This window comes from Sitophilus oryzae, unplaced genomic scaffold, assembly GCF_002938485.1.
Source record: "Sitophilus oryzae breed Bouriz unplaced genomic scaffold, Soryzae_2.0 scaffold_1297_pilon_pilon, whole genome shotgun sequence".
Taxonomy (NCBI): domain Eukaryota; kingdom Metazoa; phylum Arthropoda; class Insecta; order Coleoptera; family Curculionidae; genus Sitophilus; species Sitophilus oryzae.
In genome coordinates this window covers 3,017,490-3,044,241 of record NW_022145945.1, presented here as the reverse complement: position 1 = coordinate 3,044,241, position 26,752 = coordinate 3,017,490, and the positions used below count along the sequence as shown (strand labels likewise).

At 35.6% G+C, this 26,752-nt stretch overlaps 1 protein-coding gene across 1 annotated transcript; it reads right to left on the bottom strand.

Annotated features, from left to right (window-relative positions):
* Window positions 1-1,208: 1,208 nt before the first annotated feature.
* On the bottom strand, window positions 1,209-25,578 carry LOC115874568. The gene is made up of 4 exons (XM_030889758.1): window positions 25,408-25,578; window positions 16,865-16,955; window positions 2,653-2,886; window positions 1,209-1,639 (listed from the first exon to the last, which is right to left on the bottom strand). The coding sequence occupies exons 2-4, from the start codon at window positions 16,946-16,948 to the stop codon at window positions 1,565-1,567; spliced, it is 393 nt and encodes a 130-aa protein (XP_030745618.1). The 5' UTR covers window positions 16,949-16,955; window positions 25,408-25,578; the 3' UTR covers window positions 1,209-1,564.
* Window positions 25,579-26,752: the final 1,174 nt, after the last annotated feature.

The window sequence follows — 26,752 nt, the reverse complement described above, 5'->3', positions numbered from 1 at the left end:
GAAACTCATATTAAAATCTAGAATGCCACTTTATCTAAAGAAGAAAACATTCGACCAATGTGTACTACCAACTACCAGTCATGACCTGCATGCGAAACCTGGACACTTAAAACGGACATCACAAGGAAACTGGAGGTCTCACAACGTTCAATGGAACGAAATATGCTGGGTATAACCAAGAGAGACACTAAAGAATAGAGTTGATACGACAAAAAGAAAATACCCAGGTAATAGATGTTATCCACAGAATCAAATCCTTCAAATGGCAATGCGCATGACACCTGGCAAGAAAAGCGGACAATACCAGGAATCAGAAAGTTTGTCCCGGCGAAAGTTTTGTCTTGGCCGGGACCTGGTAACTAAAAAAGTGTGTACTACACACATAATATATTTTTTTCTCTAATATTTAATGTTTTGTTTCAATTATTTAAAAGCTTAAAGATAATTGTCCCGGAATCGCCGATGCTCAAGTTGGGAACCCTAGGGCTACACCATTGAAAATGATGTTGATGATGATAAAATAAAAGGAGAATATAGAGGGAATACATCCCCGTAATTAATGGTAGGATAAAACTGCGAGAATGAAAATGATATATGTAGTTTAATATCTGTGATACCTAATACGGTAATATTTATCTCTGTATTACTGGTTGCATGTATTATTAGTAGTACAAGGGTAGTACCATTGTTTACTATATTTATATCATAGTGAGGTTTAAATCTATTCACAAAAAAATGTTACAATAGTTCGGACAATAGTAGTAATACTATTTGAATAGAATTTGGAGTAATTTTAGAAAATTGTTAACTCAGTTTCTGCTACAATTTTTTCTATTGTTGGCTGTTGGTAGAGTTAATGCATAATATATTATATATTTTTATGTACCTACCTATACAATTTTGTTTAAAAAAATAAGTATATCTTACATTATACTTAACTATCATTAAAAATGTATGATTTATAATATGCTTTTCAAAATTTCTACAATAGATAGAAGGTGGGTCTTAAATGAGTGCAAAAAAAAATTTGGAAATCTTTTTAGTTTTTAGTTTTTAAACGGTAAACAGAAAATATGTTTCTTTTATCGAGATCCCCTTGAGCCCTGAAAATATTTGCACGTATTTAAGACTCGCTCTGTATATTTTGTAAATAGCCACAGTTCTATTGAAAATTTTACTCATCCAAATGAATTTAAACCAAAATTTTGCTTGTTCTTTCAACTTATTTTATTAGAACTAATTCAACAATTTAAATACTTTTTACAAACTAAATAATTACAATTTTTGTAATTCTATTTTAAAAACCTAATATGAATGAAATGATTATTAATTCATTATCACAATCATAATTATAAAAATATATCCTATAACTCGTACTTCTAATAAAGCTTAGATGTATAATGCTTTCGTAATAACAAAGCATCAGTAAAGCTTATTATTAAAAATTTACAATAGGTATACCAAATTCGTATGATCTCAAGAAAAACTATTTACAATAAAAGATGTTTTTTTTATAAAAGTTATAACAGGCTATCCAATGCTCCAAAAACTAAGTTTTCTGCGATCAGTGATCCTTTTTGGATTGTGTAAATGGATTTGTTATCAATTTGGCTACACTCTGGAGTACTGTAATAGGAATCTGCAAATATAACAATAAAAAATAATTACTAAACGTTCTTCAACCCAGTATGAGTACATATCAAAGTAAAACCTCTAACGAGGGGTTGGGGACAAAAAACTTTATAGAAACCAGAAACCTACTTCCTAGATTGACGTTTGTCTTTCTGGGTCTGAAGATGGGAATTGTTGAAAGTCCCGAAACATGACGCCCCTCTTCTTTTTTTGAAGCAAATTAAATTTATATAAACATCTTAAAAGATTGTGAGTATTTTGTCACTTACCCCTCATCAGAGGTTTTACTTCTATAAAAAATAATATTTATACATTATATTGAATATGATTAGATAATATAATAATTATAATTAGATTTTTTTACATCAACCTGTCCGAGATTTAGTTAGTAGTTTACAGCGCAGTGGATAAAGAATACAAAGACGGAGACAGTGTTGCCAGAACTACGGATTAATCCGTAGATTTACGGATTTTGGGTACAGTACGTTAATAATACGAATTTTCTATCATTAAACAAAAAAAATTAATATAATATTATATAATTAAACAAAGGACAGCGTCAGAGTTGGTTTGGAAATGAACATCGCTGTTATTTAATATGTAAAATATTATGGTAAACGTCAATGCTTCGTCATTTCCAAGCCAACTAAACGACTTTTTTCGATCTTACGAAATATTCAGTACATATAAAAGAGTTTTTATTTTTGTTGATTTTATGTTTAACACAATTGGATTTTGCATCCAAAGATATTTTCGTCAAACGTATTACAGATATTACATATTTTAATATGGCAACACTGTCGCTTTCAGTTCCACAATTAGAAAAAATGAGTATTTTATGCGTTGGCTACAGAAAGAGTATAGATGCCCCACCGTACAGCACTTGATACGTAATGAGAAATCAAATCAGCCTTGTCACAAATTCGCCCATTAGGTTGCGTATCTTCCCAATTCTCTGAATCAACGGCAACATAATAAAGACCAGCGTGACGCTATTTTTTATTGTACTGTATTTCTTACTTGAAATATATCGTCTATGAATCTGGCAAACATGGAACCGGTTCTCTGAGGCTTGAAATTTGAAGGATCTGACTGTTTTGCCGGATGTGTGGGGGCTGGATTAGCTCCTGTAGTGATTCCGGTGATCTCCACCGTGGAAGGAACAATGTGTTGCGATTGCTGTCCCAGCTGTATCTCTACTTCCGGTTTCTTCTCTTCCGATACTGTGTTGACGGCTATATCGTTTACGGTTGCCTAAAATAAATCAACCATACAGATTTTATAAAAAGTCTAGTAGAAACATTGAGAAAGCTTTAAAAGAATATTATACATGACGATTAGGGAAGTGTGTCATTACTTTCAAGCGATTAGATTAACTAAATACAGTACTGAAAACTTGTCTACTATTTTATTTACAACACCGATATTCAAAAAGTAGGTAGAATAGTTTATTTGAAAATGAGAAAATATAGTTAACAGGTCATAGACACTCAATGGTACTTTTATAGAGCTACAAATTTAGTTTCTTCCGCATTGCCAGATGGCACAAAAGACATTGAAGTACAGGTGTCTAATTTCAGGGCCTATCTTACCATAAGGCCCATAAGACCCAGGCCTTGGGCCCGGTGGTCTGGGGGGCCCCTTAAGGGTTGTAAATTATTCATAATTTCAAATGTAAATTTACACAGCAGAGAAAAATAAACAGTTACCTCTGATAAGGAAAATAGAATTAAATAAAATAAGCTTTAGATTGATATAATTAATGCATTTTTTAAAAGTATTTATAAATTTATATCAAAGATACCGGCACCGGCGATTCCCCAATCTAAAAAATAACGTTTTATTTTTTTAACTCAAACTAACAAAAGAATTTTTGAATTTTATTGGAAAAGAGGACCCGAATTTTTTCTTGTGCCTAGGGCCCGACCAGATGAAAAATATGCTCTGTCTGATTTATAAATGAAGATGACATGACAGTTTCTATGTTGACTACCATAGATAAAGAAAACAAGTTTAGACTGGAATGCTCGACTTGACGCCAAAACTTGTTAATAGAATAATTACTTGTTAATAGACAAGGTTAATAGATAGTTAAAATAATTGTTTTGTAGCGCATACGTTGTAGGGCGCTGCTATAGCGGTTGCTAAGAATAACCGCAAACAAGAACAGAAATAATTTTCTCTTGTCAAAATCAGAATCCTCAAAATATATAAGTCTCCCGATTTGTCGGAAATATGTCTTTGGAAATATCGGTGTTTTGTGTTTAGAGTTTGTGTTTTTATTACTAAGGGCGTTATGATATTTACAATCGATCATCATTTTCGTGTTAGATACTAAACTTTTTTAATAAAGACAATTTAGAAATAATACATTTTTGAACGAAATAAAAAATAGTTTGATCATAAATAAGTATATAGTTTTACTATGTTATAATTTATTTGTTAAATCATTAAAAATAATAGGCAATATGTGCTCCATTGTTGGTATTTAAAATATATGTATTCATAATTTAATTTTTGTTTTGACTATGTTACACTTATAATGATCTAATAAAAACACAAAATGTAGTAAAAAAGTCTATATTTATTATTTTATATTTTACAAGGAATAATTTTGCACTGAATAATGTTGCCGTTTTAGTTAGCATTAATAAGTAACGGAACGCTAAAATTATGTTATACCAAAACTCTCCATTAGTTTCTTCCGAATCAACAGGTGGCTCTAAATGACAGACTTATTTGTTTTATATTAGTGTCCCATCTATCTCTAGTACATGATAGATATGAGCACTTTCAAACAATGTCCGTTTAGTAGATATGTGACATAATAAACGATTATATAGAATATTTAACCGTTAACAGAAGAAATAAGAAGATGCGCAACATGATGGGCAATTTCGTAGCCACAAAACCTGTCCGAGATGTGGCTGGCGTTACCTTCAGCCTGTCTGAGATTTAGTTTACCTGGTTTAGCCCTGCGCCGCTGCGCGTTGATAGTCGTAAAAAGCGAATTAAGAAAATATTAGTCATAAAAACGGCGGATAAAGAATATCGTACCGTAGTTCTGCTTTCAGTCGGCAGAGTGTGTGGTTGCCAGAACTACAGATTCATCCATAGATTTACGGATTTTGGGTACAGTACGTTAATAATACGGATTTTATATCATTAAACTATCTAATATAATATTATATGATTAAACAAAGAACAGCGTCAGAGTTGGCTTGGAAATGAAGATCGAAGATATTCTATATGTAAAATATTATGGTAAACAATAGTCGTTATTTCCAAGCCAACTAAACGACTTTTTTTCTATCATACGACATATTCAGTTCCTATAAAAAAAAACTTTTATTTTTGTTGTTTATTCTTACCAAACCAAACCAACATGAATAAATTTTCAATACAAAAACGCGGATTTTTCATCAAAGATATTTTCGTCAAACGTATTGTTACGTTTTTCGTCGGTTCCGTGTGGATAGAAAGTCACAATTTATTTAAACACTATTTATTTAACACTAATTAACAAAAACAATAACGATAAAAGACTTATAGAACTATTTACAAACGATTTATAACTAAGAATTTATTTTGAATTTTCGCGCGTCAACTGCACTGGTATATTTATAACTGCCCCCTGTAGGCCACCGCCGCTGGCTTTTATACCGACAGGTAAAGAACTCTAGAATTGTCCATAGATCGTTAGATGTGTAGAGAAGGTTTTCGAATGTTCTCGTATGTACTAGTCCATTCCAGTGGCACTCGATTCTTCTCGAACGAATGAATCATTGCGGTGTCTATGCGATGTTAAGGTCATCCGAGGGCGGGCCATATTGTGAGGTTAGGTCGAGTCCACACCGGCCCGCAACACTGCCCCCTTCTTAGGCACATGCTCGTCCCGAGATTATACGGTGAATGAAGGTATTTGCAAAGCTGGCCCCTGGTACATTGCGAAGTCTGGTAGAAATAGCAGTCTACAGTTTTCTCTCCCGATCTCAGCTTTGGGTTGTAGCAGCAAACGAGGATCTCGATTCCCGTAAATCTGAACAAGACTTCAATCATGTTCCGGATTGTACGCCAACTCAAACCATCGAGTCCACACGCCAGCTTCGGAATGGCTAATCGTGCAATGTTGTTGTTTAGCAGGGCTTCTCTCAGTTCAATCAGGGTCTTCCATAGATTGAGATAAGTCGGCTTACTCGGGGACCATTCCTTGGTGACCAGGTAGAAGATGTGCCTTGCTTGACCATGTGCATTGTCGGTTAGCCTCAAGACGCTTCCAACCTCTGGATCCTGTCGGCGTAGTTCTCCGACACGCCCAAACTTCTCATTGAACGTCGCAGCGATTCCTCTGGACATCCGCAAATCTCGAGCCACACAATGAGCGAGCGAATAATCAGGAGGCACGGAAAAGAGGTCTCGTTGATCTTCTTTGGTTACACCATAGCGAGCCTTCTCACTGCTGTTGTATCGGGCCATGAAATCGTCAAAGGACATCTCCGAATCAGGGGGATCAAAGCTGCAGGTTCTCACGGTCCCAGCACGATCTTCTATTTCGCCTTGGTAGGGGCTCAAACGGTTGAAATGGACTACCCTCGGTTTTCCTTTTGGCAATTTTCTGATACGGTATACGACGTCATTAATTCTATCCATGACTTCGTATGGCCCTTCCCACGAGGATTGTAGCTTCGGAGATAACCCACGACGTCTCTGCGGGTTATATAGCCACACCAACTTCCCTGGTTGGTATCCTCCATGCTCAGCTTGAATGTCGTAGTGTTCCTTCATTCGGTCACTAGCACTTTGAATATTTAGGCGGACTCTCTGATGAATGTCGTCCATCCTTTGACGTAGTGTGTGGACATAATCTTCTCCGGCGACTTCTTCTCCCGGTCGGCAACCAAATTTCAGATCACAGGGTAGGCGCACTTCCCGTCCCATAACGATGCTGGCTGGAGTTTGCCCTGTAGATTCTTGGACGGATGAACGGTAGGCCAACAGGAACAGGTGAAGAAATTTGTCCCAGTCTCTTTGGTGGTCAGAGACTACTTTGGCCAGATAACGGTTGATAGTTCTGTTCATGCGTTCAACCATCCCATCGGATTGTGGATGTAGAGCAGTCGTCCTGGTCTTGCGGATGTTCAGGACTTCACAGACGCCTTGGAACAGATTGGACTCAAAGTTTCTTCCCTGATCTGAATGAAGCTCCATGGGAACACCAAACCTGCAGATCCATTCTTTAACAAGGGCATCAGCAATCGTGGACGCTTCTTGATTTGGCAACGCGTAGGCCTCGACCCATTTGCTGAAGTAATCCATTACTACCACAATGTATTTGTTGCCATCGTTCGTCTCCGGGAAAGGACCAGCCACGTCGATCGCTATTCGTTCGAAGGGACTACCAACATTGTACTGGCGCATAGGGGCTTTACCACGCTTTTGTGGCCCATTAATGGCTGCGCAAATGTCACATTTCTTACACCAGGCCCTCACATCTTCTTTGCAGTTCACCCAGTAGAACCGTTCACGCAGCTTGCCAAGTGTCTTGGTAACACCAAGATGTCCTCCGCTGGTTCCATTGTGAACTTCCTCCAAGACTTCTGGGACCCTCTTCTTTGGAATGACGATCTGTCTTCTCTCTTCTTGTCCCTCCGGTCTCTCGATCACACGGCGAAGTAGTCCGTTATCTATTACCAAGGAATTCCATTGGGCCCAGTACGACTTTACGTTCGGCGAATATCTGCAAACTTCTTCCCACGTTGGTCTTTGGCCTGTGTTTTTCCAGTTAATTACTAAACCTAATTCTGGGTCACTGGTTTGGTCATTTGCAAGATCTTCGGGTTGCCATCTATCATTAACCACAGTTGTTCTTAGGAGTTTCACTTCTTTCTCTTCTGCTCGGGAACAATGCTTACAGTCCTTAGCGCAAGGTCTTCTGGAAAGTGCGTCGGCATTCCGATGGATTGCCCCAGCTCGATGTTCTGTGTCGAAGTCAAATTCTTGTAATCGTTCAATCCATCTAGCTACCTCCCTTCAGGATTCTTAAACTGCAACAGCCATTTCAAAGCAGCATGGTCTATTCTTAACAAGAACTTTCTTCCATAGAGATACTTGTAGAAGTGTTCCACTGCTTTAACTACTGCTAGTAATTCTCGTCTGGTTACACAGTAGTTCCTTTCCGGTTTTGCCAAGGTCTTACTAAAATAACCAATGACTTTTTCTTGACCATCCTGGATCTGAGACAGAACAGCGCCTAACGCAACATTGCTAGCGTCGGTATCCAATATAAAGTTTCCGTTGCCAAGAGGGTAGCTAAGTATGTGCGCACTAGTCAGGGCCTTCTTCAATTTTCGGAATGCCTCGTCAGAATCTGAGTCCCAAGAGAAACGCCTCTCGCCTTCGGTAAGTCTGGTCAATGGTTTTGCGATGGTGGCGAAACCCTGTACATAGCGGCGATAGTATGTGCATAGTCCCAAAAAGCTTCGTAGTTCATGTTTATCTTTAGGTATTGGCCACTCTTCCACTGTCTTGGTCTTCTGTGGATCTACCGCAACTCCTTGGGAGGAGACTACATGTCCCAAGTAGTGTACCTTTTCTTGACACAGATGACATTTTTTGGGGCTAAGTTTCAAATCAGAGCTCCCTAGTCGCTTGAAAACTTCTTCCAAATTCTTCAGATGATCGTCAAAGGATTTCCCAACCACTATGATGTCATCCAGGTACACTAAACAGGTAGTCCAGGATCGTCCCTTAACACAGACTCCATTAGTCTCTCAAAGGTAGCTGGCGCGTTGCACAATCCAAAAGGCATGACGGTAAATTGCCACAGTCCGGAGCCCACCGAGAACGCTGTCTTCTCTCTGTCTTTCGGCGCCATGTCGACTTGCCAATATCCACTCTTCAGATCTAACGTAGAGAATATCGTTGACCCCGCCAGCGTGTCTAGAGTATCGTCTATCCTCGGCAGGGGATAACTATCCTTCTTGGTAACATTATTGAGCTGCCGATAATCAACACAGAACCTGGTGGTACCGTCTTTCTTCTTTACTAGTACTACCGGCGATGTCCACGGGCTGTTAGATGGTTCGATGACACCCTCTTCTTTCATTTCTCGAAGGATTTTATCAGCTTCTTCACGTTTGGCGAGCGGAAGTCTTCTCGGATTTTGTTTGATTGGTCGTGCATCTCCGGTATCAATTTTGTGTTGTACTAAATTGGTACGACCTCTCTGTCCTGCTTCTCCTTTATCAAACACATCTTGATACTTGATTATCAGGTTTCTCAATTTTCTTCTATTTTCGGGAGATAATCCTTTAACGTTTACTAACTCCTTCACCATTTTGTCCGGAATTTTTGAAGTCGAAACTTTGGAGGCTTCCACGCTTCGAACGACTGAGGAGACCGAACAACAGTACCCTAAGAGGGTTCCCTTCTTCAAGGATACAGAATAATAATTCGTGTTCATTACTCTCACCGGTACAGTTTTCTTCGCTCGTAGCAGGGCTTTTCCAACAGCGATCCCTCGTCCTATTTCGCTGTCATGGTTCCTTGGCTCCAACAGAATAATACTCCCATTATTCATTTTACCTTCTAGGCAACCATCCAAAAATATCTCACAGCGCTCAGGGATCGAAACATCTTCTGCTACCACCACGCGAAGCGTCTCCTCACATTTTCGATGCAGAACCACTTCTTCTTCATTTATTTTCAAAATTCCTTGTTTGAGGTTTAGCTCAAAACCTCTAGTGGTCATGATGTCCATTCCGAGAATAAGTTCATCTTCGATGTCTGCTACTAACACTCGATGATTAAAACAGGTGCTTCCGATAACAAAATTAAGATCTACCTCTCCATGGATGAGAGCGGAGCTTCCTGTAGCTGTACGTAGTCGCCATTGTGTTGTTTTAATCCTTTTTGATGTTTTAACGATATCCGGCCTGATGATCGTTTTGGTCGCACCCGTATCCAAAAGCATGGTCCGTAACTCTCCATCCACGAAACCATCCACAAAAATGCTGTTAAACTTGTGTTGTAGCGATGCGACTTGAGCAGTTTTCGTTGGAACCTGTTGGGTACTGCTCGATATGTGTCCCTTTGATTCGACACTTGGCGAAACCGGGTCCACGTCCTTTTCTTTACAGTGACTTCTTACGTGTCCTGCCTGGCCGCAATTCCAGCAACAAGTCGGTCCTTTCTTGCCCATGTACTCCTCCATGACTTTCCGTACAATGCTTTCCACGGATTCGTCGGAACATTGGTTGACCGCCCGTACTCTCACTAGAGACCGAGAACTTTGTTTCGCGGCCTCAAATTCTAGGGCACGTGCTAAAGCATCCACCAAGTGCGTTGGGTGGGCTAAGAGAAGTGCTTGTCTTGTCTCGTTGTCACGTAAGCCGTCGGAGAATGCCTGTACTGCCAACCGCTCCATAACATTCTCGGGCGTAGCAGGGTACGCAAGGCGAACGAGGCGGGCCACGTCGGCTTCAAACTCCTGCAGAGACTCATTTGCCTTTTGAATGCGATTTTTTAGTTGGGAATGATAGACATGTTCCAAATGAGCTTGGCCGTACCTCATTTCTAAATGTCGTACCAATTGCTGATAATCTCTCTGTTCCGATGGTGACAGTGTCTGCAGGATATCAGTCGCATCTCCCCGCAGTGCGATAGTCAAAGCGGTAGCTTTTTCAGCGATTGTCCAGCCGTTTGCTCTCGCAGCGGCTTCAAACTGGCAAAAATAATTGGCCCAAGCGGTTTTTTCGTCAAACTGTGGAGGCTTAATAACTGACTTTGAGGTATACCTATTTTCGACTAGTTTCGGTCCCTCCGATGTTTCTTGACATTTTGGTGAATTTGACTTCGCTATTTTTTCTTTTAAAATTTCGATTTTTCGGTTTACATCATCCTCAATATGTGTTATTTTGTCTTGTAGTTCCGTAGAATTCTCTATAATTTCTGTTATCTTTTCTTCTAAATTAATTATTTTATTATTAAAGCTGGCCTGTATGTCTTTAGAATTTTCTGCGATGTTATCTTCCAAAATATTAATTTTATCACTGATTTTCTCTTCTAAATTAACTTCCAAGTCAATTGTTTTACTATTTAAACTATTCAAATTGTCGTTTAAATTGTCTTGTAAATTTTTCAATGACGAGTCAAGGTCACCTTCCAGCTCGAAGTAAAATGTGTCAGGATCCTCACCTTCCTCCACCAAAACGTCTCTCAGTCTAGCTTGCAAAATGCTTTTCTTTCCATTTGTCTCGCACTCTCTCTCTTCCAATATGCATTTCAGTTCGGACACTTTCAAGTCTTTCAACAATTTTTTCGAAGTCATTGTCAGTCTTATTTATTTTTTTTTCTAGTCTATCACTCACACACGCCACACTTGACACCAATTGTTACGTTTTTCGTCGGTTCCGTGTGGATAGAAAGTCACAATTTATTTAAACACTATTTATTTAACACTAATTAACAAAAACAATAACGATAAAAGACTTATAGAACTATTTACAAACGATTTATAACTAAGAATTTATTTTGAATTTTCGCGCGTCAACTGCACTGGTATATTTATAACTGCCCCCTGTAGGCCACAGCCGCCGGCTTTTATACCGACAGGTAAAGAACTCTAGAATTGTCCATAGATCGTTAGGTGCGTAGAGAAGGTTTTCGAATGTTCTCGTATGTACTAGTCCATTCCAGTGGGACTCGATTCTTCTCGAACGAATGAATCATTGCGGTGTCTATGCGATGTTAAGGTCATCCGAGGGCGGGCCATATTGTGAGGTTAGGTCGAGTCCACACCGGCCCGCAACAGTATTACAAATATTACACATTCTAATATGGCAACACTGTCGCTTATAGTTCCACATCCTCTTCGATATGCCTTCGCTAGCCGAATTAGAGAAAATGAGTGTTTTATGCGTTGGTCGCAGAACGAGTAGAGGCTCCACCGTACAGCACTTGAGACGCAAGGGAAAATCAGGAATTCGCCCATTAAGTTGCCTATCTTCTCAATTCTTTCAATTAAAGATTATACTGTTTCGGATATTATACAGCGGGTTTTTTTCAGAGAATCTACGTAAAAAAATCAGGAAAGAAAATGTACCTTTGACGGTAATGCATGTCTCTTAATATTATTTATTATTAAGAACTTGGAGATATAAAGTAACATATTGTCTAGCGCTCGTATTAATAACAATTTCGTCACATATTCTCATTTTGAATTCAAATATTCAAAACTCAATTCTCAACAAAATAAATGTATGCTTGCACATGTACTAATTCCTTTTAATTGTACAGTGCTTTAATTAAAAAATCAAGTAAATAAAAATAAATACTACCTTGTACAACCTTGTGCATTAGAAAGTATGCAATATTTCTGTAGATGACAGTAGTAGAACAACAAGAACACATTTTCAAGAAAAACCAAAATACGCGAGGCATTAAATATTTAATAATTTAACCTTTCCTTTGTTCAGAAGAAAATTGATTGTTTGATTATATTAAATTAGACATAATTAATTCAATTTTAAACAATAAGTTTAAGTGCATTATTAAATTATTTACAACAAGCTTTGAATAATATTATAAGTGGAAATAAATTGGCAATCAAAAATAATTATGGAGATAAATTTAAAAATGATAGACAAACATAAAGTACTTATCATTGAATAAAAACGATAAAAATATATTTTCTTTGCATTTTCAAATAAGGGTTGGTTTCTCAAAGGTACCCAAGATATATTTATCAAGGTTTTATCAAGATATATGTATCAAAGGTACCCAAGATATTTATGTATAGGGAAATTAAAACAACTTTGGTTGCACGTCATCAATGACAACATGGAGACATGACAACGTCTTATGGAGTTTGCTGGTGATCGGATTATGATGTGCAACCAAAGTTATTTTAATTTCCCTTTATATATCGCACTTGTGGTGTGCTGTATCTCCTTAAATTAAAAATAAAAATGTACCCCCTTGTAACGTCACAAAGACAGCCAAAACCGCCTAATGGGTCAATTTAAATATCGACTAACTTTGATGAAAATTTAAAAAAAGGGATTTAACATATTTGTTATACAGGGTGTGCCCATATTCCGTGGACGTAGAACTACTACGAATTTTTGGAATTAAAATAAGTTCAGTGGACATAATTTATCTCTATACAACAGTGCTTCATTGTCCGTTAGAGGGCATCAAACAACAAAAAAATAAACACACCATTTTTTCAGATATTTTAAGGACTATTATTCTGATTTGAATGAAATTTTGGGTGCCTATGTTTTGCTAAGTGCTTTAACATTTGGCTTTCACAAAAATCAAGAAAAAGTACATGAAGGCTTAAAACTCAACCGACAACCTTTTTTCGCATAATGGTCTAGCTGGTATTTAGTACGTTTTTTTATTTCTTGTAAAAAAACGCCACCGCGCATACTTTTTAAGGAAAAAATTATTTTTCCAAAGCTGATTTCCAAAAAACGTTTTTGTCACATCAAGCTATGGAGGCACATAAAATCTATTATGCTCTAATAATCTAGTTGGCGAAAATATGGAATTTTATTTTACAAAATAAACAGAAAAGGTAAAACATGTACAGGGTGGGTCAAATTCGACGCTTTTAAATAGGAGAACACCCTTTTCTATAGGAGATAGACGAAAACTAGTACCACAAATTATATTTGACAATAAGCTTCAAAAAAACCTAAAAAAAATATAAATTTTAAATTAATTAATGTTCGGGTTTATTTTTTCTTGATATTTTTTCCGTCTAACCAACAAACGAAGCAATTTTGTATAAAGGTAAATTATGTGCAATTAACTTATTTTGATTCAAAATAATACGCAGTTTTTCTATGTCCAGGAAATATTGGAACTCCCTATATATTTTGTAGGTCTGCTTTGGAAAATAAATTCACCAAAAATGTGTTTATCAAAAACTATGCAATATGGCGTTTTTTACAAGAGACAAAGAATGTAGTAAATACTAGAGGGACGATTAGATTTTACGAAAAGAAAATCTGTCGTCGGTGGTTAGAAAATATTTACACTAAAATTTATGTAGGGGTGGGGGTAGTTTTCACCCTTCCCGTACTTTTTCTTGATTTTTGTGAAAGTCAAATGTTAAAGTAGCAAAACATAGTCACCCAAAATTTCATTCAAACTGGAATAACGGTTCTTAAAATATCTGAAAAAATATGTTTATTTTTGAAAAGTTTGATGCTCTCTAACTGACAAACGAAGCACTTTTGTATAGAGGTAAATTGTGTCCAATCAACTTATTTTCATTCCAAAAATACGTAGTAGTATTGTATGTGGGACACCCTGTATAGGCATTCAAATTGACCAAAATCGAAATTTGTGCAAGTAGCCTAATGCCTCGAATTATTGTTTCTTTATAGTTCCAAGTTCTTGCAAATGAAAGTGCTTCTTGAGAATTATCTTAAATTATGTTTGTGTAACAGCTAATATTTAGTACGAAAAAATCCAGTGAAAGCAAAAATATATTTAAAAGAAATTTCATATCACTATGAACTATGAAGAAGCTTATGCAAGCGTAAGAAAAATTAGACTTTAATTTCATCGGAATTGATTGGGTTTTTCGATCGTTACATTACAAAATAAACGCTGTAAGCAATCTAAATAGTTGCAAAGCAGCTACTACGGTACACAAAAAAAAATTGGAAATGCATAGACATTGACTGTCCTTGTAAATACACAGAAATTACAAACGTGTCCTAAAGGAATAAAAAAACTGTTAAAGGAAAAAAATATGTCATTTTACAAACATGTCAATATATACAGGGTGACACAAATTCGAGGTACCAGCGTTGGTATTTTGGAAACCATAATAGATACGAAGATAGTTAAATTGGGGCAAAGTTACTCCTTGGCATGTTCACCAAGATGCCATAAATAAAGTTTTAAAAATTTCAAGGATTACTGAGTTTTTTGGAAAAAATGGATTTTTTTGAATATTAATTTTATTTTTTCCTGTCGTTACTTTTTAGAAAATCTAAAAAAACTAATTGCACATTCTCATAGCCACTTTATTAGGGCTATCTGATTTTATAGGTATTTATAGGTATATTATCGGTATTTTTAGATTTTCCAATTAGCCGATAATTTGTGAGATACAGAGGCCAATTGATTTTTTTTTAAATACGGGCCTGCATTTTTTATATCAGGTTTGGAAAGAACTCGGTCTCCTGAGTACAATGATATGCCACACCTGATACTTTTTTTATTCTAATTTTTAAAAATGTTCGTATCCGAGATACCAATGCTCCTACCTCGAATTTGTAGCACCCTGTATTGCGAATACCGAATACCGTTAACCGTTACGATATTATGAATATATAGACAGGGTGTCCTAGGCTGAGCGTGCATTTGAAGTTTCTAGTGAACTACAACGGAGAAGGAACGGAGATTTTTTGTATATCATTCTTTTACAACGACATTTATCGTTTAAAAATATTTTCAATATGGCGGAACTTTTGTGAAGTTGATACCAACTTTCTTATTTTAAATGGGTGCCCCCATTTTTATCGCATACTTAAATTATCTGTAAAATTTTATGAATATTGATGTTAACCATTCTATACCTAACATTAACCGTTTTTGAGGAAAAAAATTAAAATTTTTGATTTGTCAAAAAAATGTCTATAGCATAAAAGTCAAATTTAGTGATTACCACAGCCACTGTGACAAAAAGAGAAGTGTGGCTACCTATTTCAAAAATTAAATTGTTCGAATGTCATATAATAATGGCTCTAGCTGTCATGAGATTGAGCTATTAAAAAATTCTCATCAATCATTTTTTTTCAAATCGAAACACATTTTTTTATTTCAATATTAAAAATAAATCGTATTTTGGTTATTTAAGATTTAGTTTTAAAGCATATATTTTTCTTGATTTTATCTAGTTCCTTTAACATTTAAGTGTCAAACAATCAGGCAATTCATTTCCATCTGTCAGAAAACTATGTATTTGAATTTCCTATGTTATAGGTAAATACTGCCGGCCTTAAGAATTTAAAAAGTGTATTTATAAAAAATATCTCATATTTTCCCTTTTTAGATATCTAATAGTGGATATTATTAATAATGTTCCGTATGATCAGAAAAAAAAACGGAGCAAAGTAGGCTTGGAAATGATGATCGTTGATATACTGATTTTTGAACATAGCATCACAATATGAAATGGCCAGATCTATTTTACATCACTAGACGTTTAAAGTTATCAAGGCAAAAGGCAAAATAAAATGAATTATTAATTAATGTTAGGTATGGAGTGTTAATATCAAAATTCATAAAATTTCACAGAGAATTTAAGTATGTAATGAAAAATAGAAATTATATTTAAAATAAGAAAATTAAACCACCCATTTAAAATAAGAAACTGGCTGTAAACTTGCGGTATTTCCGGAAGTACCGTCATATTGAAAATGTTTTTAATCGATAGATCTCGTTGTGAAACAATGATGTTCAAAAAAATCTCCAATATAGATATTGTAGTTCTCTAGAAACTTCCAATGAACGCTTACCCTGGGACACCTTGTATACCGAATACCGAATTATAGCCTAACCATTTAAATTATGGACTTAATAAATGGCAACAAATAAGCAAAAATATAACAGCAATATGTAGAAAGCAAAATTGAAATAATAAGTCATCAATGTATATGACCTAGATAATCATATTTGTAAATACCTTTATAATATTCGAATAAAAATGATATATTAATTGACGTAGAAATAACATTTGATGACAATCTTCAAGCATACCAACTAAAACTGCTTAAAAATATTTACACAATTACATGTATTTAAATTCAAAATAAGTACACTAATTTTTAATTGCTTTTTACATAGCAATCTGCTTGGTAAAGGTAGCTTTATGTACATAAAATAAAATGCAATAGCTTTTGAAAAAAAAATGATTTTTTTTATATACTCACTTCTTTTTGTTCTAGGTTATAATCTATCGTGTCCAAATTATTCGTATGTACCCTTTTATGTACTTCTGACGATTCAATATATTCTCCAAAATTTCGATTTTTCTATAATTGCGTATAGTATTATCAGAACTTCGTAAATTTATATAATATAAAATATATTTTATATTATTTAATTTTTTTTATATTTTCATGTATAACTTTTAATTATTCTTTGAATGAAAATGTTAATAAATAACTTAAATAATTAAAATTCAATATCTTAATTAATTAATTACCTTATCTAATTGTTCATTACTGGCTGGCATGGCAAAGCTTAAACCTATGGTACAGAATCCTATGAAAAGTATTAGTTTTTCCATTGTGAATCTAAAAGAAATTGTAAAAATTAGTACCGTATTAATTATTAATTTGCTGAACACAAAAAAATCATTTTACCAAAAATTAATAAACTGTAAAAAATATTTTAGACAGATACTGTACAAGAAATAAATAATTATGGGAAAACATGAAATAGCAGGCATCTTATCAGATGCAGAATATAGAATGAGTAAGAGGGTTAATCACTGCGACTTTAAAGATCTATTGTGCCCCCCTTTCTTGAGTCATCACACAGTCTATAACCCACCATACCTCTGTTGTAGAGGGGACAGGGTATTTCCCATCCTCCTCTGACAACAGTTCTTCCTCCGAGGTTACACACCCTTCCACGGTTGGAGTTTAGCCCTCCGTGCCGCCCTTCACAGTCGAGGAGCTTGCCTCCGGCTAAGGAGCCCGTGAGGTGGAGGCTGGAGGATCTGTCTCTATTTTCTCCACCACATTAACTTGGTCTCTCCTTAGACCTGATACCGGTGTTGTCCCGTATCTATAATAGAGGATATCCCTCTTTCTCTATTGCCTCCTTGGATTTGAGGTAAATTCCTATTGTGAGGACCTGACCATGACCCTCCTCCCTCGAGTTGATGACTCGACAACTCGATGTCCTTACATTGAAGTTCTGACCCTGGATAAGGCTCAGCAGGTAGGTGGTGTCTTTACCCTTGCTCCTAGGCAGAAAGACCGTGATGGCCGCCCCTTTAGGGATGTTTTCTCCCTTCACTGCAACTAGTTCCGGCCCCTGCCAATTTTTAAGCTTAGGTGCGATTTCCACCAACCAATTCGCCGATTCTTGAGATACACAATCTATGAGGATCATGCCCACCCGAAAGTGTATCCCCGCAAAACGGAGCTGATCCACATTTTGTAGATCGTTAAGTTGCGATCCGATCGCCACTACTTCGTCCAGTATAGCCTCTTCTAGAGACGTTTGCTGGTCGGTGGTCAGAGCAACCTCTGGGAAATTCTTTGGCCGCACCGCCATTTTCACTTCTCCAGCAATAGCGGCAAAGCTGGTGATACGTCCTTGCTTACCTCCCGGTGTTGAACGGCCTTCCATAATGGCTTTTTTCTCTCCCTGTCGGAGAAGCGGTGAGAGGTTCTCTCTTTGATGGAGATGAGTCTTTTGCTTCCTCTGGAGCAAGTCCTTCGTGGAGCAGTCGGAGGTATCTCCGTGCTTCTGCTCCGATAAGCTCTCAGAGGATCGTCTAGCCCGCCTGGTTGACCCAGGCCGGGTAGACGAAACGGTAGCTTGTGTCGCTTATTGGGTCTAGAGGTAGGCTCCCGACCCTTGCTGGAGAAGGTGGTAGCTTGTGTGCCACTTGTGGAGGATGATCCCAAGCAAGTGTCAGCCGCCCCTCTTGTAGTTTCCTTTGGATTTGGTCCCTTGGAACTTTCATTTGTAAATGTTTCCAGTGTCGCTAGGGTGCTTCCCCACAGCTCCACCGGTGGTTTTAATGCTAGATCTCATAGTGTTATGGATAGTCGCTAGAACTACCGCTAGGGATAGTCGGTCCACTTCTACAGAGCCCCGCATGTAGAAGTAAGGGGTAAATACTATGGGGCAGCCCCTGATGCCCCAAGGTTGAGGCCAGTAATGGCTAGTCCTCTATTTAGCCACGCATCCCTTTGACCTGGTCCCGCCATCGTAGGATTTAGGTTTTTGGTGAGGTTGTGTCCTCTTGGTCCAGGCGGTTAAGCCAATACCCCCCCCCCACCCTCTACCCGCGAGGCATGACCACAGTCTGTAGAGGGTGCCTGGTATGAGGGACAGGGGTAGCCTCGTCCGGCATCGTTATATGTCTTGGTGCAATTCCCTGGCTTCGACACTACAGCCAGGTTCAAGACGATGAGTGAGATTCTTGTTAGACCAAGCCAGACGCTAGGGGGATTCCCCCTAGCACCTGACCAGTAGCTTCCCCACCAACGACAAGGTCTTGCATCTCCTAGGGGAATATCTTATCCGATAGTCAAGCAGCACTAAAAACGATCAACTCAGTAACCATCAATTCGAAGTTGGCCAAAGAATGCCTAGAAAAGCTGAACAAATTAGGCAAAGATAATAAAGTCCTCCTACACTGGGTGCCCGCTCACCAAGAGATAGAAGGCAATGAAAAAGCAAACGATATAGCTAGAAAAAAGAACCTCAAGAACCTGGAAGACACCGTCCGTCACCTGGAATGGGACTCCTGCAACGGTCTAAGACACTAGACTAAGGTTTTCCTTGGTTTAAGTAAGAACAATCTTCGAATTGTCACGGTATTTCTAACAGGACACTGACTCCTTAACGAACATCTCAGTAGATTGTAGCTGAGAAACAAAGGCAGATTCTGTGGATAAAATGAGGAAACACCAGAACACCTCATCTCTGAGTGCGCCGAGACGACAACCGTTTGTGCTATAAACTTTGGTACATCTGATGTCGAAGATGGAGAGTTAGCCTCTGTTGAGCCGTCTCAGATACTCGTTTTTGTCAAAGCCCTGAGACTGCATGATGAGTTATATTTTGTTATAACTCAAGAAAGGGGAACACACAATAGATCTGTAAGGTCGCAGTGATTAACACCCCTCATAAAAATTCAACACTGATATCTTCAATCATTTCCTAAATCTCAAGAAATCCTAATTTTTCTATTGGCTAATAATACCGCCTATTATTTGCATTTAATAATAATTATACATAATCCCTATATTTATATATCCCTGGTATTTGTTATAATTCGATTCTATTTTATTGTTTATACAATAAACAACATATAAACTCCAAAACAAGTAATACTTTCAATCAAACTTAGAACTAGTTCCTTGGAGTCACCTAGTGAGTCAAGCAAACCATTTTCAATAAATGCTTGTGCAACATTAAGACCGTTTCTACATTTGCTTGACTGATTCCACGCTATAATAAACACAAAATAGAAATTCCACAAATTCGATTGCTAAATGCCAAACCCGGGGTCAAGTTTTGTGCTTATGCAGTTCATTTTCGAAACTAATCCGTTTTTCGAACTACTGATTTGGATTCTTTTCATTTTTTTTTCCTAATTCTCAAAATTTGACTTTGACATTCTATATAACTTAAACGCTCCAATAAACCATAAAAAAGTTTGTTAACTTATTCTTGTATTAGCCAACATTAGTATATTGTTTTATTAGGAGTAAAAATGATTTTTTTTGTGGCGAGACTGTGCGTTTGACGACATATGAGGCACAAAAAGTCATTTTTACTCCGAATAGAACATGCTATTTTTTCAAACATCACAAATAATTTTTTAAACAAATTTAAACGTTCCAAATAATATAAAAAGATTTAAAAGCAATACCTTGTAAGTAATTATACAGGGTGAATCTTAAATAATTGCAAATATTTCCGATAAAACAAACATATTATTCTCTTTACTGTTTTTCAAATAAGTCAATAATATTTTCAATAAGTCAATATAAGTAAGTAATTATACAGGGTGAATCTTAAATCATTGCAAATATTTCCGATAAAACAAACATATTATTCTCTTCACTGTTTTTATAAATTTAATCTATGTTGCCATATTATCAAGAAATTATGTTTTTTAACTAAAAACTAAAAAAAATTCCCAAAATCTTTTCAAAATATTCCAAATTTTCAAAAAAAAAATACAAAATTTTTTTTTTTTAGTTGAAGAATATATTTTGTTATAATATGGCAACATAGTAGATTAAATTTACAAGAAAGAAAATCCAGAAAAGATCCAGTGGTTCTCAAAATTTTAGCAAAAAAAAATTTTTTTCCAAATTTTCAAACTAAAATATATCCGATATTTTAGATTTATTTGAAAAACGGTAAAAGAGAAAATAATTATGTTCCTTTTATCAAGATCTACCAGCCCTGTAAATATTTGCACTTATTTAAGACCCACCCTGTATATTGTCAATCACGTCGCAAGAAAAGCTAATACTTTTGTGACGTTTAAAAAACAAATTTTGGGGTTCTAAAATCTGTGCAAAATCGTTTAAAAATTAAATCATTAGTAGCGAGTTTTCTATCAAAAAATACAAATACTGGTTTATATACTTTAATTAAATATTTATTAATACGGTAAATAAGAAGCCAACTAGGTCAAGGAAGAAAAAGATCTATATAGTTATTAATTCACCAAAATGGATAAGTAATAAGTAAGAATTTGTAAGTTATTTATTTTCTAATAAATAATTACTAAGCCATAACGATAACCGTTTTAGTTAAATAATTTTTATTAAACCAAATTTTAATGTCTTACCCTAATAGATATATTTCTTTAACAATAATTCTCTAATGAATCAGTAACAAAATTTATTGCTTTTAGAGTATAGATCCAAATACATTTATTAATGACAGACATATGAGTGTGTTTAATGTTGAGTTAAATATGACATCATGGGCTTTTGGAATAATCTTATTAGATACTTGCATGTCTTTGTTGTAATATAATCATTTAGAAAGTGTACCTATTTACGTAACTGACAATGGCACTTCTTACATTAGAGACATCTTAAGGTATTATAAAAACATTAAGCCATTACGTGGTATATTTAAATCGCAAATGATTTTAACAATAATCCGAGTTATAAATTAATGGTGAATAGATTAGATATATGACCAGATTTGAACGCTTTTTTATAATTGACCCTGTATAAAATTTTTTAAGATATTGCACCATTATAATAAATAAAGAAATGCCTTTAAGGTCAAAAAATTTTACAATTTGTTGACAAAGGTAAAATAAACAAACAAAAGAGAATACAAAACAAGTATACAAATTACATTGTCAGTCTTATTGTTTAAAATAAACATTTATATGTAAATGTTTACAATGTCAAAGAATAAAAAACATAAAAATAAGATTCAAAAATATTTACTATATTCATAGTAAATATAGTATGTAATATTAGACCAGTGTTTACAAGATCAAATTCGATTATCAAAATACCGTATGATCGAAAAAAAACGGCGTCCAGTTGGCTTGGAAATGACGATCGAAGACATTTCCCATATAATTTTACAAGAACAGTTAACCTAATAGGACTGCTCATTCAGCCAAAAGTGTCCGCCAGGTGCATGCGAAAACTACTCGCTTTGTGACGTCATTGTAGCCCTTGTCATGGTTATTAGTCCTTATCCGGCAACCAATAATACACAGACGTGCATTATTGGTTGCCGACTGCAAAACGTTCATTATTTAGTTTATTTATTTAAACACCTTATATGTATGCAGTATAGAAAATTAACTGTATAAATCGTATTAAATACTCGGATAATGCATTTTTAAGAACAGCAGTTCCCAGCATCACCTTTTGCAAACATTCTTTTTAGAGTACTTCCATATTTTGCTTTAAAATAATTAATAAACAAAATCGTGGGCACTTAGTATGCACTTTGTCACAATCCACAACACAAAATGAACGTATTTATACACTATATAGCTCTAAAAACTTTAAAGACACCTTTTCACATTTAAAATTGACAAAATAATTAACTGAACATTTCTCAGCTGTTATTTTTATAAGTTTACCATAGGCAACTAATAATACACACTATCATGGCAAGGCTTTGACAAGGACTACAATGACGTCACAACTGTCAGCTGAAGCGCGGGAAGAGGCGAACGTACGTCTTATAAGGATGAGCAATCCTATTAGTTTACCGTTCTTGATAATTTTACATATAAAATAACAGCGATCTTCATTTCATAGCCATCGTTGACGCCGTTTTTATTCGATCATACGGTATAAGTCATTTACGGCGTAGAAAGCCCTGTCTAATACACAAGATTTCAATGTTGCGAAATGAAGAAAATGATGTTATGGATTTGATTTCAAATGGTGATTATGCATTTTTTTCGAGTTGTATAATATTGAACTTTTAACTAGCTCTGAGCATGGGGTAAGTAGATAAAGATCTTGCTCCGCGTTCCTGAGTGGATAAGTGTGAGATTGCCTTTCTTGAGAAGCTGATACCTGCCTACGTATTAGGCAAACGGATTCAAATATAAATAAGGAAGGAAGAGTTAATTATTTTTAATTTTTTAAAAAAATCCTGGCAATGAGTTCTGCTGTTTAGTCCCAGTGAATATCGAACAGCTCTCTTCTGGAGCTTGAAAATGCAGTCAAATTGAGTCGCACAACACGTACCCCAGAATGGAAGGGCATATCTGAGGTGCGACTAAAAAAGTGCATAATAAACAGTTCTAGCCACTGACAAGTAAAGCTCGTTAGAAATAGATCTTAATGCAAAACAGGCAGAGCTTAATTTTTTCAACAAAGCGTCGATATGCATGTGCCATTTTAGAGAATTGTCTACAACAAGCCCTAAGAATTTTACAGATTTTACGACGTCAATGCCTTGGTGTTGTTAAGTACAAAAGGCTGTAGCGAGTTTTTATACGACAAAGCTTTTACTTTTAGAAATGTTGAGACTCAGGAGGTTCAAATCGCACCAAGATTTAATGGTGATTAAGTCATTTGATATAATCCTATGAAGTGCCGTGACGTCCTTGTTACTCCAAGTGAAGCTAGTGTCGTCCGCAAAAAGGCATATTTTACCAATGATATTTATGGTAGCAATGTCGTTAATAAAAAGAAGAAGCAAAATTGGGCCTAGTACTGAGCCTTGAGGTACTCTACATTCTATTGGCTTGCTAGAAGACAACGTGGTATCCACCCTCACAAGTTGACTTCTGTTGCTCAGATACGACTTAAACCATTCGAGAGATGTTCCCCTGAACCCATAGTGCTGCAGTTTATTAATTAGGATCTTATGATTTACACAGTCGAACGCCTTAGAAAAAGCACAGAAAATTGTTGCTGTAGAATGGTGGTTATTTAGGCTGGAGTAAACTTTATTAAGGAGGGAAAACATAGCGTCACTTGTGGACTTGTTGCTTAGAAATCCAAATTGATGTTCAGTAAGTAATTTGTACTTAAACAGAAAAGATACCAGCCTTCTTTTAACAAGCCTTTCTATAATCTTAGATAGCGTTGGAAGGAGTGCAATTGGGCGTTAGTTAGAAGCTTGAACATTTATAAAACCATACAAAATTTATATATAACTTTTTTTCATATCTTCGATAACAACCACGTTATTGGACTTCCTCGCACTAATGGGCCACCCTGTATCTCTACATTTTTTTATGTAAACATCAAGTAAAACACTTCCTTATTCTTTGTAATGCTTGTTACAATTCTCAAATGCATTAACAGTTAATTGTATATTATAGTTTATTCACATAACCTTAACTCGATACACCGTCATAAATAATCTATAGCAAAAAAGGAATATCATTATCCTATTACTAAGAAACAATAAAGGCTGCTATAAAATATGTATTTCTTTATGTCATGATTTCTTCTACCGGGTACTGCAACAGCGTGTCGGAGATCTATAGCTAGTTTAGAATATAGAACTCAGAGATTTCACTTAAGTGCATCTCTATAGTGAGTACTATACCGGGTGCGTCTCGAAAATGGCTCACCTCCATAATTTTTTTATTTTTTCAGATAAAAAACAAAATTTGGTATGTTGGTATGTAACATAAATTAGAATTGATTGACGTATTTAGTTGTTTTTGGCCACTTCCTGTTTCACTGGAAATGCCTACAACTTTTGATTTTTAAACAGCACTATTACTTTATTCGATAGAAAATGACACTCTTTTGACGTTTTCGCATATGGTTTATTAGAAATTGTAACATGCGTTTCCTAACGACAATTTGACCCGAAATACCAAGTGTATGGTACCAAATTATTCTCAAAAGAATAATTTTTCCAAATATGCTAATGAGTCATCCCTGTTCCATTTGAAAAAATTGAGATATGATTAAAAAAACGATTTGGGCATCTTTTAACCGGTCAGGACAAGAGATTTTTCCAAGGCTCATTGATTAAAAATTAGTGTTTTTAATACAGCCATGGCACTCTAAATTGAAATTTAAAATACCATTGTTTTTAAACCGGAATGTCAAAAGTTGACATATAATATGTCATTATATTCAAAGTGTCATCTTCTATTGAATAAAGTAAAAAAATACCGTTGTGTGTACCATTTAAAAATCAAAAATTGTAGTAATTTCCGGTGAAACCAAGTGGCCAAAAAGAATTGAATACATCAATCAATCCTAATTTAATGTCGTATACTAACATAACAAATCTCGTTTTTTTATCTAAAAAAATAGAAAAGTAATAGGGGTGTACTTTGTACTTTTCAAACGCACCCGGTATATTACATGACATTCCCCTATCATTTCATAGTATCACAACAGATACCATTGTTATCTGTGATATTAGTCCACTTGAAAAAGAATAACGCTATACTAGTAATTGTTTTGCCACACAGAAAACAACTAATAATTTTAATAACAACGCTCTACCTATCTTATTTTAATATAATAATTTGAAATATGCAGGTTTTGCCTGGAAAATAAAAGTTAAACTTACCGGTAAATTTAACAAACAAAACAAAAAATGGAATAATCGCAAAATAACGTCACAGTCTTCGGTTTTCTGCACTCGTTGTCACTGAAATGAGGTTCCTTTACTCTCACTATGGCTCTGGGTCACTTAAATTCTCCTTCCATAATCAACCACCGCTTATTTAACCGTTCTCAAACCGTTTTACTTACGTTTCCTTCAGATAAATTTTCAGGTTACTTGCAATCGTCGAGGGAAACATAAAACTGCAATGCTCTCTGGTAGGGATGTTCGTTTTTAGAAACGAATATCGATATCATTGAATATATCCACAAGGAGCATTTATATTGCCACATACTGTATTTTAATAATAGTTTTAGTATAGTCTGTTCAACGGAAGTATCCCTGACAGTGACAGGTTTGTCTTGCATTTTAATTCAAAGGCCATATGCATTTTCTGTCATTTTTTTGGATGTCGTTAGGTTAGATGAAATTTTGAAATTTTCAGTTAAAAAATATATCTTAAAAACGTGACAACATCGGTAGTAGATTAAAAAGGAATAAATTACGGAAAAAATCCTAAAAATTTTTAAACTTAAATAATTCGATTATTTTGGACTTATTTGAAAAACGGCAAAGAGAGAATATGTTTCTTTTATCGAGATCTACCAGCCCTAAAATATTTGCACTTACTTAAGTCTCACCCTGTATACTTTTGTGTTGTGTACAGGGTGGCTCGAATTCGACGCTCATCATTGAGATTTCGGAAACCGTAAGAGATACAGATAAATGGAGGCAAAGTTGCGCAATTTGATGCTCAATAAAATGCCGTATTGCATTTTTTTATTTTTTTTGCATAAAATATTCTGGTGATGGAATTTTCTGTACCAAACGTCGGCAAATATCAAAGTGACTATATATAGTGTTTTAAGAGTGCTGAATTAAGTTTGATGATGGTCGCCAGAAGCCGAAACGTCAAAGTCAATATTTAATCACACAGAGTTATAGAGCAGAAAAAGTTGCCATAAAATGTGTTTTTCATTTTAAGTTATCTTAACAAATAAAGCCAGGAAACAATAGAAAACAAAATTGAAAATTCCGTTTTTTTTTCGAATATATTCGGAAGTATTCGGAATTTTTCAAAATGTAATACGGCATTTTATTGAGCATCAAATTGCGCAACTTTGCCTCCATTTAACCGATCCTGTATATCTCTTACGGTTTCCGAAATCCCAATGATGAGCGTCGAATTCGAGCCACCCTGTACACTAAATATTATGTTGCAATAACAAAAATAATACTACCTAGTACAGGGCGAACGAATGACAATGTCAGGAAATAAATAAATGTAGCAACTTGAAATTTTATACAG